General features: G+C 45.6%; 1 protein-coding gene across 1 annotated transcript in view; it reads left to right on the forward strand.

Moving 5' to 3' along the window:
• The first annotated feature begins 4,196 nt into the window (after positions 1-4,196).
• The window catches only part of PYGB (glycogen phosphorylase B), a 59,058-nt gene continuing 51,218 nt past the window's right edge, over positions 4,197-12,036 (forward strand). Inside the window, exon 1 of the mRNA XM_040447914.1 lies at positions 4,197-4,552. Coding sequence (XP_040303848.1) covers positions 4,310-4,552 — 243 coding nt within the window. The 5' untranslated portion in view covers positions 4,197-4,309. The remainder of the gene's footprint in view (positions 4,553-12,036) is intronic.

Raw genomic sequence — 12,036 nt, forward strand, 5'->3', positions numbered from 1 at the left:
TATGTGGACTTAAGAAACAACAAAAAAACAATACAGAAAAACTCTTAAATACAGAAAACAAACTGGTGCTTGCCCAGAAGGGAACTGGATGGGGGGATGAGTGAAATAGGTGAAGGGGATGAAGACTACACATCATGAAGAGCACTGAGTAATGTATAGAATTGTTGAATCACTATATTGTACACCTGATACTAACATAACACATATATGTTAAAAAAAATTTTTTTTAAAGAAGTAGCGGACTCCAAGCCAAGCTGAGCATGAGATAGTGTCCTGCTTGAGCACACCTGAAAGCCCACCACTTCTGGCACACACTGGGGGACTCCACAGTGCATTAATGTCATTCCTACTAGGACAGCGCCTTGGTTGCTGGGTTAGAAAGGCTGCCTGGGGCAGAGAGCCCCACATTTGCACACACAAAAAAAATTGGCTTAGAAGTTATACAGTTGGAATCATGGATTTGGGGCTTTGGGAATGTGCTTAAAGGGAGTTCTGGTCAGCAAGTCTGGGAAACTGCCTTAGCTGTTATCTGCGCCTCTATTAGTTGGGTAGGTGTCTTTACCATATTATCATGACATTCATAGTATACTATGTTATATTCTATAAGTGATATTGTGTCTTTCTCAGTGCATTGAATCAGAAAGCACATAGTATCATTTTGTCCCCTTATTGGTGATGCCAGGTTGGATCACTTCATGAAGCTTTCTCCACTGTAAAGTGCCTTCTCTTTTTTGTAACTATTAAGGTAATCCGTGGGTGATACTTTGAGACTGTGTGAATATCCTGTCCCCTTACAGCCTTTGTCTGATAGTCCTAGCATCCACTCCTACATTTATTTGGTATTCTGCAGAGAAGAGCTTCCTTTCTTTCTCCTCACCCCCATTTTATTTCCTTTTCATATCACTCCAGTCTCATAGATTTTTTTAAAAACAATGTGTTCCAATATGTTAATGTCACTGTATCTGTTACATACCCCAGTGAAGGAAGAGCCCCAATTCCACAATACCATTCTAGCTGGCGGTCTTAATTGTACTGAGGTTTACTATCACTGACCTCTCACAAATAATGCATTTATTGTTTGCCTCCCATTTCCTGAAATGCCAGGCCTTTGTTAATTTGCAAATATTTTATTGACCATCACAGATTGGCCAGTGGTGTTTCTGCGGTCCCCAGCAGTCTCTATCCTTGGCTTGAGGAGTCTCAACAAGGGCTGGCGGAGCTTCCAAGACACTGACTTAACCAACATTTATTGGTTGAGACACTCAAGAAGTTTAAGTAGACCAAAATGTCTGTTTGTGTGTTTTCCATACCCAATTTCTTCTAACTCCCACAACATTTCATTCCACACACAAGGACATCTTTTGTCTCTGTTTCCAAGGCAGGGAACTAGCTATAGACAGTCTTAAATACCTGCTTGAAAGCACTTAAAAGGTAATTTATCTCCAACATACAAAATAGCTCATTACAAAAAATAACTGAACCTGGATCAATATCCATCACTTCTTAGTAAATGAATATTTAAAGAGGTCTCCCCAAAATAGAGCACTGGACAGACTATAACAACGTGGGCTGACTGGCCTCATGATCTTCTCCCATTAGAAGAGCAAGTACACTGGTCTGGTCACAGCTAAGATCAGGCTGCCAGAAAAACAGTCCTTTTCGTTGAAGGAGCAAAGCTGAGCCCACTTTCTTTTTTGTCTATTCAGAAGCTCTACAGTTTTGTTCAAAGATCCAAATTCCTCATCAACGCTGACCGGGCACCTTGACCTAGCTCCCCACCTCTAATCTGAATCTACCCATTGGTTGTGTTGGCAAGGAAAAAATATTTTCCTCTACCCATCTCAAGTTCTCCATGTGGGCCCCTGTAAATTTGGCTGGCCAAAGACAGATTAACAAGAGAAAAAAAAACCCACATAAGTTTATTAGGATGTGCAGCACATACTCTCGGAAGTACCACAGATGAGTGACTCAAAGGGGTGGTTAGAACTTGAATTTATATATCGTCCTAGGCTAAAACAAGGAAAGGGTTTGAGGCTTCTAGCCAGGGAGGCAAGTTTTGGGAAGGTAACCAGAAGCATGGTAACCAAAGTTGTTTAGTAAGATTCTATAGTCAGACCTGTCAGGAGAGGAAAGCTCTCTACAAATGGAAGTATGTTTTTAAATGTGAATTTCCTTTACAAAAGAAGAAAGTGTGCCCTGTTTTAAGAGCTTTTCCTGCTTCTGTTGTTACTCTGTGGCCTTTGGCTCAAGATAATCTGTAGACCAAAGAGGCATTTTGAGGGGTGGCACATTCTCATACCCCCTCAGCTGCTCTCTTTGCCCTACCTACACTGGACTTGCTATTTTGTGAACTGTCCAAGTGGGTACCTACTTCAGGACCTTTGTATTTGCTCCTCCCCCAGATTCATTACTCATTAATATTTTTTTAGTTTCAACTCAGATATCATCTCCTGTCACTGGCTACTTAATGTGCTTTTCTTCACAGCACTTATAACTATATAAAAATTCCTTATCTCAGGGCCCCTGGGCAGCTCAGTCAGTTAAGCCTCCGACTTCGGCTCAGGTCATGATCTCACTGCTGGTGAGTTAGAGCCCCGTGTCAGGCTCTGTGCTTATAGCTCAGAGCCTGGAGCCTGCTTTGGATTCTGTGTCTCAGTCTCTCTCTGCCCCTCTCCCACTCTCTCTCTCTCTCTCCTTTCTCTCTCTCTCAAAAATAAATAAACATTAAATAATTTAAAAATTACTTATCTGAAAATGGCTGAGATGACCATGGGGTTTATTTATCCATTCCAGTGATATTGGTGGCCACCTGGAACAGGTGAGTGTGTGCATAGGTGGGGCAGACAGGGCATTCCACATTTATTGTCCCCCGAGGAGTATGCAGCTAGAGGAGAATCCAGGTAAGAAGATAACTTTGGAAGCATCACACTAGAAAGTTCCTGCACCTAGACTTTCATGACCTCTCCTGCAGGCAAACTTGACCTCCATGTACATGGAGAATCTTTATTGCTCATCAGTCTAAGACCACCAAGTGCAAACCTGCAAGTGGCTCAAAATCAGGTTTACTGACCCATTGCAATGAAGTAACTGCAGGCGGTAAGACCGTGGGGCAATTTCAAGAACACAGGAAAAGGCAGAGTTTATGGGGTTTAGGGGAAAGGGGTCAAGGTGAAACTCTAATGAAGCAGTGTTCCCACAGGCTCAGAGCAATGCAGGGCTGCGTGCAAGGTGGGCCCAGGCACAATTTCTTTGGGAACTCCCGTGTTAAGCAGGTGTGGGTAGCTGTGTCCAGGAACCCCTTAAGTGAGGCACACACCTAGGTGGAGTGGAGGAGGCGGCGTCTCTGTCACAATGACCCGGATCCTCGGCTAGAGTGGGGTGTTTCTAACCCTTCTTCCTTACGGTATTTAAAGGGCAAAGTGAGGGCCTGTGTTTTAGGGAATAAAATTTCTGTGAGTAAGCAGCGGTGGTCCCTCAGAGGGGTCATTGTAACCCTTCAGGGCTGCAGTGCCCCTGGGGAGTGCTGTCTCCTGTTCATCAATCAGCCTGTCATCTCAGTCGGAGGGTCGCAGGAAGGCTGGCACTTTCTCAGTATAAACAAAGTTTTACATTCTTAGCTGGTGTTTTCAGAGCCACTTCGCCCCCGGTTCAGGAGACTGAGCCCACCAGGCGTTGGCGACTGCATTTCTAGCATGTACCCGGTTTTCCTTCCCGTTTACCAGGCCTTGGCCGCACCCCAACACCCAGGGAACTCCGGGGTGGGTAGCCGGTAACTCTGACTGGGCGAGGGACGCCGGCCCCAGAAATCTGCAAAAGCTGCGATGGCAGAGTCCTCCTCATGACCCTGGGGGGCAGAGAGAGGCAAGCAGGACAGAGGTTCCGACTCCCGAGTCCTCCTGCTCCTTCACTCGCGTCCCCCCAGACTGGGCTTGGCTATCTTGGGGACAGACCTCCGCTATTGGTTGGCCTGGGCAGGTCACTTCATCTTCCACACCTACAAAAAGGCACGCCCCTGCCAACGTCCAAGGACTTAAAGCCTTTGCCCGCTGCCCTGCCCTACCTCTCCCGAGGCCCGGTCCCCGGAGACCGCCCCCCGTCTCTCGGAGGCCCCGCCCCCGAAGACCGGCCCTTCCCCCCCTGCGGCCCCGCCCCTCCTCTCAGGGGTTCCCGCCCCGACGCAGCGCGCAGGCGCGGCCCGTGCCAGCCCTACGGCGCCGCAGTGACGGGCGCCAGAGCCGCCGCAGCATCCTCGGTGTTGGCGTTGTCTTCCCTGCTCTGCCTCTTGTCTTCCTCCTCCTCTGACCGCGCGATGGCGAAGCCGCTGACTGACAGCGAGAAGCGGAAGCAAATCAGTGTGCGCGGCATTGCGGGGCTGGGAGACGTGGCCGAGGTGCGGAAGAGCTTCAATCGGCACCTGCACTTCACACTGGTCAAGGACCGCAATGTGGCCACGCCCCGCGACTACTTCTTCGCGCTGGCTCACACGGTGCGCGACCACCTGGTGGGCCGCTGGATCCGCACGCAGCAGCACTACTACGAGCGCGACCCCAAGGTGAGGCGGCCCGAGGGAGGCCGGGGTCGCCTGCCCAGGGTCACTGCGCTCGTCCTGCCGTGCCTGCTGCCCCACCCCGGAAAAGGGCAGCCCTTGTGCCGGGCCTCTCGAGACACGGGCCCCTAGGAAGAGACAGCAGAGCGATGCACCTCTCCCAGAAAGACGCACGTAGGGCCTGTGTTGGCGGAGTGTCTTTAAATTGAGCACGGCCACCCTCTGTGTGCACCTGCAGCCCATCGGTGGTCCACGCCGGTGAGAATAGCTTTGGCTGGGGTCACGTCTCCCCCACCGCCTTCCCCTGGGGCGGTCAGCCAGCTTTACACAGACCTGGCCCAGTACTTACCACCCTACCACCCCGGGCGCAAAGCGGATCCGGGCTGTCCTCTACGGCAGACAGTGTAGGGTATTGTCTACACTTGGGGCCCCGGGGCGCCTAGCCTCCTCTTCCTCTGTTTAGGCCCCAGTCCACAGTCCTTTTGCGCAAGGAGCTCGGTCTTGCAGGGGTCTCCTGTTCCCCGCCTCTCCTGAGCCCTGGAGTCCTGGCGGAATTTTCCAGCCTGTTTCTAGCCGTGTGCTTCTGTGATGGCTGCAGAGTCGGTGCTTCCTCCTCCCCTGACTCCGCCCCCCACCTTTTGGGGATTTTTTTTGCAGCAGAGTGTGAGACAAAAGGGGACTGGAACCGGGCCTGGGCGGTTTTGTTTTGGAAGGGGGTGAGCTCAGTCATCTGCAGGGGATTGTGGGCTTTTTTTTGGCTAGGCATTGATCGGAAGAAAATCATTGAGGATGCCTGCTAAAGCAGGGGTCAGGAGCTCAGAAGAAGCCCTCAAAGAAGTCTCTGTCTTTGGGGTTTCCACACCTCTCTTGAAGAACATTGTTGGGTTCAAGTTCATGGAGATTAATCACGGAGGTTATTACTTTTCATATTTTGCAGAAATTTATGTTTATGGCAGAAAAATACTAAATACACACAAAAAAAGTCACTGATGTGACTCCATTACTCTCAACCATATTAAAATGAAGGTGTATGTCCTTTCAGATCATTTTCTATTCTTAAATATGGGTACACATTTTAAAAAGTATATTGCGTATACAACTTTGTGATTTTTCTGTTTCATTCATTGACATTTGTAACTTTTTCAACAGCTTTCCAAGTTAGTAAGTATCATTGGTAGTTGGATAGGCCTGTCATAGTCTTGGCCATCCACCTGCTGCCGGTTTGTTTGGGTGTTTTTACTTGCTCTTGACCACAGAGAATTTTGTCCTTTCTACTATACTAAGGTAGAATGACTCCTGAAGAAAGGATACACTTGCAGGCCTGAAGCCAGTTTGCAAAGATTTGTTTTGCAGTATCCATATAGGCACTGTATAGTTGCTTTGTTGATATTATTTTAGAGTATTTTCATGAGGCATTAAAAAATGTTTAATAGTTGTTAAGAGTGAGATCATTGCTTTTCCATACTTACTGTGGAGCACTCTTTTTTCTAAAACAGAGATGGTAACAAGGACAGAGTTGTTAGAATACCAGCGAGGCTTCTTCACATTTTGTATGCAAGACAACATAGAAGTGGCACCAAGTGGCTAAAACAGGTTTTTAGAACAAGGGCTTAGGATGTCTTTGCCAGGGAAACTGGCCAAGAGGCTGTGGCTCCCCCAGAATTCCCTGCTGATGGCAGAGCTCTGATTTGCAACATCGGTGTTGTTGTCAGTGTAAGTGGACAACAAGGGTATAGCTTTGCATGCACATTCAAGGACATTTCTCTGGACCAGAACACACCTCAACACGTTGGGATTCCTCTTAGAGTGTTTATGTATAATTAGATCCTGAAAAGAACAGTGATGGGCTCAGGGATTATGGAAATGACCTTTCCTGAACAGAATTAATACCTCTGACAAAACTGGTTTCCTGATCGGCATTGAAAGGTCTGAGTTTTGATTGCCTGCTGTGGTGGCTACAGGCCGAAAATTTTCTGTCTAGAGAAAATTTCTTTACAAACCACACAGGCTGTAAGTGGAAAGTTGTTTGCCTGTTCTGGGTAGGAAGGCCATTTTAAAATGGAAAATTGGAATTTAAGTGTTTCAGTCTGGCTAATTCATGTTGAAAAATAAGCTTCTCTCCTTTTTCTGCAGAAGTGTTATTTTGCTTGTAATGGACCAGAAATAAGCCCCACAAGGGTCCGAGCCTGACAGGAGGTAGGCTCCCAATAAAAATCCTGCAGAGCTTCACCCCAGCTTGGGGATGACCTCAGGGATTTGTCCCACTGCATTCTGACTGGGGGAGCCAGATGATCTATATTTAATACATTAGCGTGCTTTTACTTGACTTTTTGTCTTTCAAACAATTATGGAAGTTCATATGATTATTGGAAGAAAAATTGGAAAACAGAAAAGCCAGAAGGAAAAAATTAACTGTAATCACAACACCTAGTAAAAACATGATAAATGCTATAAACATTTGTGTTCTACATCTTTTTTTCTACCTTGGTAGAAACGCTGTTTTATTACAAAAATAGTATCATGCTGTACCTCTTGTTTCAGAACCCTTTTTGGCCTTCTGTTTTTGGTAATAGCAGAAACAAATGAAACGCAAATGCTCAGGGAAAGATTTTTCAGGCAACTGGCCTGGCAAATCAGGTAAAACAAAAACAAAAACAAAAACAAAAAAACCTAAAATTGAGAGGTTGGTGTTTGGCAGGAGGTAGCACTTAGTTCTAAAGATGGTTCAAGGATTCTCTGAAGTGATGGCAAGGTGAGGAGTCTGGGATAAAACTCCAGAGCTGGAACTCCACTCTGAATTCAGGAATAGAAAAGAGATGGATGGAAAGAAAAAAAAAAAAAAAAAAAAAAGAGAGAAGAGATGGATGGTGAGGGATGGCTCATATGAGTCCAAGCTCCTTTTAGTCCTAGCTTTACTATGCAGTTTATAAGACCTTGGACTTGGCTGGATTTCTTAACCTTTCTTGGCCTCAGTATTTTCATCTTAAAAATGACAGGGGTGGAGGGAGGTAGTTCATTTCTAAGGTTCCTTGCCATTCTAAAAAGTTGTGGCTTTGTGTTTGCTTATAAAATGTTTCCATTTTATGCTGACATTCCATCTCTATCCAAAAAGAATTGAAGAATGCCTAAGCAAGGCATGACACAGAAGGTTCAGATTAATTGAAGACCTCAAAGAGAAAGTTGGAGCCAGGGAATAAGAGTAGGGAAACAGGTTGCATTCAAGGACGATGTCAGGACACAAAGTGCAGACATAAGTTCTGGCAACCAGAGCAAATGGCAGCTCATGTCTACTTATGGGAGTCATGGGATCTCTGTGATAACTTCTAGAATGGGCAGGTGTGAGATATCTTCTGTGGGACTTTAAAGTGGATAATACACAATGTGGACAGCTGGCCTACTGCATCCCTATAATGGATGGGATAGTCTGTTTACTATGGCTCTTTCCTGTAAACTCATGGCATAGCCACAATAGTAGATTAAGGAAAATAATAGTGCACCACTACCACCATGGGGCCCAAACTGCAGTCTTAAATATTTCAAATAAGATAATCATAATGAATACAATTAATCTTACTGTTTGGCTGGACCCTGGAGTTAAAGGAAGAAGATCTAGAGCAGTGTTTTTGCAGCCTTGTCTGCCCACAGCCCCGACTTACAACATTTTGTTTTAATTAGTGGTGAGACCAGCCACCGGAGTCTTTTTAACACACCGAGTTTTGATATGTTTCCACTTGTCTTGTGAAGTTGACCTTGTATCCCATGGGCAAGCTTCCCTGACACCAGACAGCTCAATTATTTTCCCTGGCTAGAAGCTTGACAAGGGACAGATGTTTTGTGTTGCTGATTAACCTGACAGCTCCACAAGTGGAAGGTAAGGTTAAACCATCACTTTATGAGATTAAGGAGCCTCTCAGAGTGTGAGCCATGATTTTTCATAGTAGACAGTTTGGCCTCTCAAGGGCTGTGATGGTTTATTTACTACATCAACTTGGCTGGGCCACAGTGCCCAGATATTTGATCAAATACTATTCTAGATGTTTCTGTGAAGGTGTTTTTTAGACGAGATTAACATTTAAATTAGCGGACTTTGAGTGAAGCAGATCACCCTCCACAATGTGGGTGGGCCTCCAGTCAGTTAAGACCTTAATAGAACAAAGACTGATAACCCCACCCCCCACATCATCCCTCCTCAGCGGGAAGGGATTATGCCAGCAGACTGCTTTGGGACTCCAAATGCAACTCTTCCTTGTATCTCCAGCTTGCCAGCCTGAAAATCATGAGATTTTAGTCTCAGACCTCCACAACTGTGTGAGCCAGTTCCTTAAAATAAATCTGTATATACATATCCTGTTGATTCTGTTTCTCTGGAGATCTCTAATACCCAGGTGCCATGGAGGCTTCAGGGACCCTTTGTATTTTTATGAAATAATCATAACTGACCTCACATTTGAATCCTAGCCTTTTTTTTTTTCTCCCAGTGTTTATCTATTTTTGAGAGAGAGAGATAAAGTGTGAGTGGGTGAGGGGCAGAGAGAGAGAGGCTGACACAGAATCTGAAGCACAACCTCCAGGCTTCAAGCTATCAGTGCAGAGCCTGATGCAGGACTTGAACTCATGAACTGTGAGATCATGACATGAGCTGAAGTCGTATGCTTAACTGACTCAACCTCCAGGTGCCCCCCAGCCCTTTTTAAATGAGTTTTTACAAAATTGTATTTTATATGACTTCAGACTTTTAAATATTGCAGGAATAATACAATAAATTCCCATTCTTCATGCAGATTCCCCAAGCATTAAACATTTTAACACATTTGTCCCTTTCTATACATATTAGTACATTTTTCTCTGAACCGTTTGAAAGTAAATTGCAGACTTGATGCTCCTTTACCCTTAAAAATTTGAGTGTGTACTTCCAAAAATCAGGGAGACTCTCTTAGACAAACACTGTGAACAATTAAACCCAGGACATGCACATTGACATGGTGCTGTCACCTGCAGATCTCATATAGCTCTGCCAGTTGCCCGACTAATAAGAAATACAAATAAGAAAATTGAGAGAACTTTATGTCTTTTCGGATTATACCTAATTTTTCATTAAACAGACCAGAGCTTTAAGCCGTTTAGAAACCTGCACATTCTGAGACATGAAACAAGTAATCAACAGACAATAGCTGGCTTGTCTTCTACCTTATACAGAATGGTGTTCTTAGGACATGGTAAAGGGGAGAGGCATGAACACAAAGTTAGCAAGGTAATCAGACCACAGAAGAGTTTGGTTAACTCCTTTGACAGGATCTCTGGGATTAGGAATTATATGTGATTTCAGTTCTAGCTGAGTGTCTTCTTGGCCATGAAACATCATTTAAAATGAAAGGTGAAAGAAGCTCAGGGTGAAAATGCTTACTATTACCACACTAGTTATAAATATACTTTGACACAGTCCAGGTCACTTAACATAAATTGATTAGGCTCTGGCTTCTCTGGCAGTGATAAGACTTCTGTGATTGGCTCGGGGATGGGAGTGAGGAGACATTTTGTAGAGTTTAACAACATGGAAGGCAGGAGGCAGAGGATTATAAAAAAAGTTATATCATGGAGTGCAAAATAATTTGTTCCCTGAAGAGCTGAGTGATCTCTGTGATCCCTATAAGTTCTCAAACTCTATTATTTTATTATATTTTACATTTTCCAAATTGACTTTGAGCAAACAGGCCTGTGTTCTAGTCCTAGGTACCAGTACCTAAAGTAAAAAAGGAAATCCATGATCCACGGAATTTCTGCCAGTTACTCACCAGAAGCCAAATTTCCCTGTCACTTAATTCTAAAAGAACATGCTTGAGTGTGGCTCCATAGGTTGGGAGTATAAGAGACGTGGTAGAAAGTGTTCAGCATCCTTACTGCAAACATATTAGTGGTTTCATAAAGCTGTTGTCGGTGCGACCCTCCAAAAAGCCCCTCAGACACAGCAGAATGGGTGTGAAGCAGGATGGCCAGTGAAGACAAGGAGGAGCCTCAGCTGTCTAGCAGCTGAGAAGGCTGATGCCCCCTAGCAGTCCCCTCACTAGGCTGGCAAGGGCAGGGCTGCCCTGATGCCTTTGGCAAGGCTGGGGAGCTCACCAGAACTGGCCCTATGTTGGGCCAGTGGTCTCTGTTCCTGTGTCCTGTCCAGGCCAGCTCTGTCTGGCAGGGAGCTGGTAGTCTGTGGGCGCCACTGTGCCTGCTCAGTCACAGCGAGATGGCTGGCATGTTAAGACATAACACAGAATCTGATAGACAGGGGGAGTGTTGCTACCTTTTCCTGGGCACAGGATGACACGTCACTGGCCAGATCCACCTGTAGAAACAGGTTCTTCTCTTGATGAAAACAGTTGCATCAGTCTGTGTTTTGTTGCCCTGAGTGCTGGAGTTCTTTCTTTCCTTTTCCTGCAGAATGTTCAGCACTTTCTGTTAAACAAAGACTCTAAATAGCCTTTTTGGAGAGGGAAGAGAAATTGGAGGTCTCTGAAAGTCCAGTTCTGTTCATGAATCTCCATTGTATAAAGAGCAAAATGAGGCTCTACCTGTTGCTTTTAAGCTCCAGCTCCACAATTCGAGTTCCTTAACTCCTAAGATGTCTTAGGAGAAGACTACTATGTTGTGTATTTGCGTTGGTCATCTTTTCATCTCTTCATTTTGAGGAAGGAGTTTCTTTTGTGCTTTTCTGTGATGCTTTTGGTGTAGACTTTGCATGTAGTAAACCCAATTAAAAAAATTTAAGGCTGCCTCTAAGCCTCTTAACATGTGTTAACAGTCATATTGCAAGAAGGGACCATACAAGAAAGGTCAGCAGCCCAGTTCACACCCCAGGCCACAGGCTCCCAGAACTGCTGTAGAGGGTTTAAGGGGTCCTTGTTGCTCTCATGCTGAAGGAGGGGAGTGTCAGGTTCTTTGGCCAGAGTTCCTTGATTTGGGAGACCCTGTCCACAGTTGCACAGATGGTGGTGGGAGAGGCCGGGGGTGGGGTGAGAGGGATGGAAAGAGACTGGGCAAAGCCTGGGTTGGCCTTGGGCCTGCAGTAGCAGCAGAGTTTGGGGACACTGAGGACCTGGCCCTTTGCTGGTGAGCCCCCTGTGCTTTTTCTTGCACCAATCCTGTGCCCTCAGTTGGTTCAGTCCAGAATTGCCACCCTGTTAATTAGGTTCCATCACTCTCCCTGAAAATCTGGCCCAGCAAGGGGACCAACATTGCCTGAGTCCACAGCTAACCCTGTGTTAAACCCCAAACTAGACATGGTATTTCTCAGAGAGGTGAAGGGATCCAGACCACCCTGCTGGCCAGGCCAGGAACCAGGATTGGACCCCAGCGTGCATGGTTCAAAAGTGTGTGCATCTCCTTGGGCGGCCCCTCTGGCAAGGCTTCTTCAGTTTAGTTTTGCTCTAAACCATCTTAAGGAAACTGAGGAAAACAAATTCAACACATTTGAAGAAACTATAAAAATTCTTGGAACAAAT

Source organism: Herpailurus yagouaroundi, unplaced genomic scaffold (genome assembly GCF_014898765.1).
Source record: "Herpailurus yagouaroundi ecotype Mexico unplaced genomic scaffold, PumYag 196, whole genome shotgun sequence".
In the NCBI taxonomy this organism is placed as follows: Eukaryota; Metazoa; Chordata; class Mammalia; order Carnivora; family Felidae; genus Herpailurus; species Herpailurus yagouaroundi.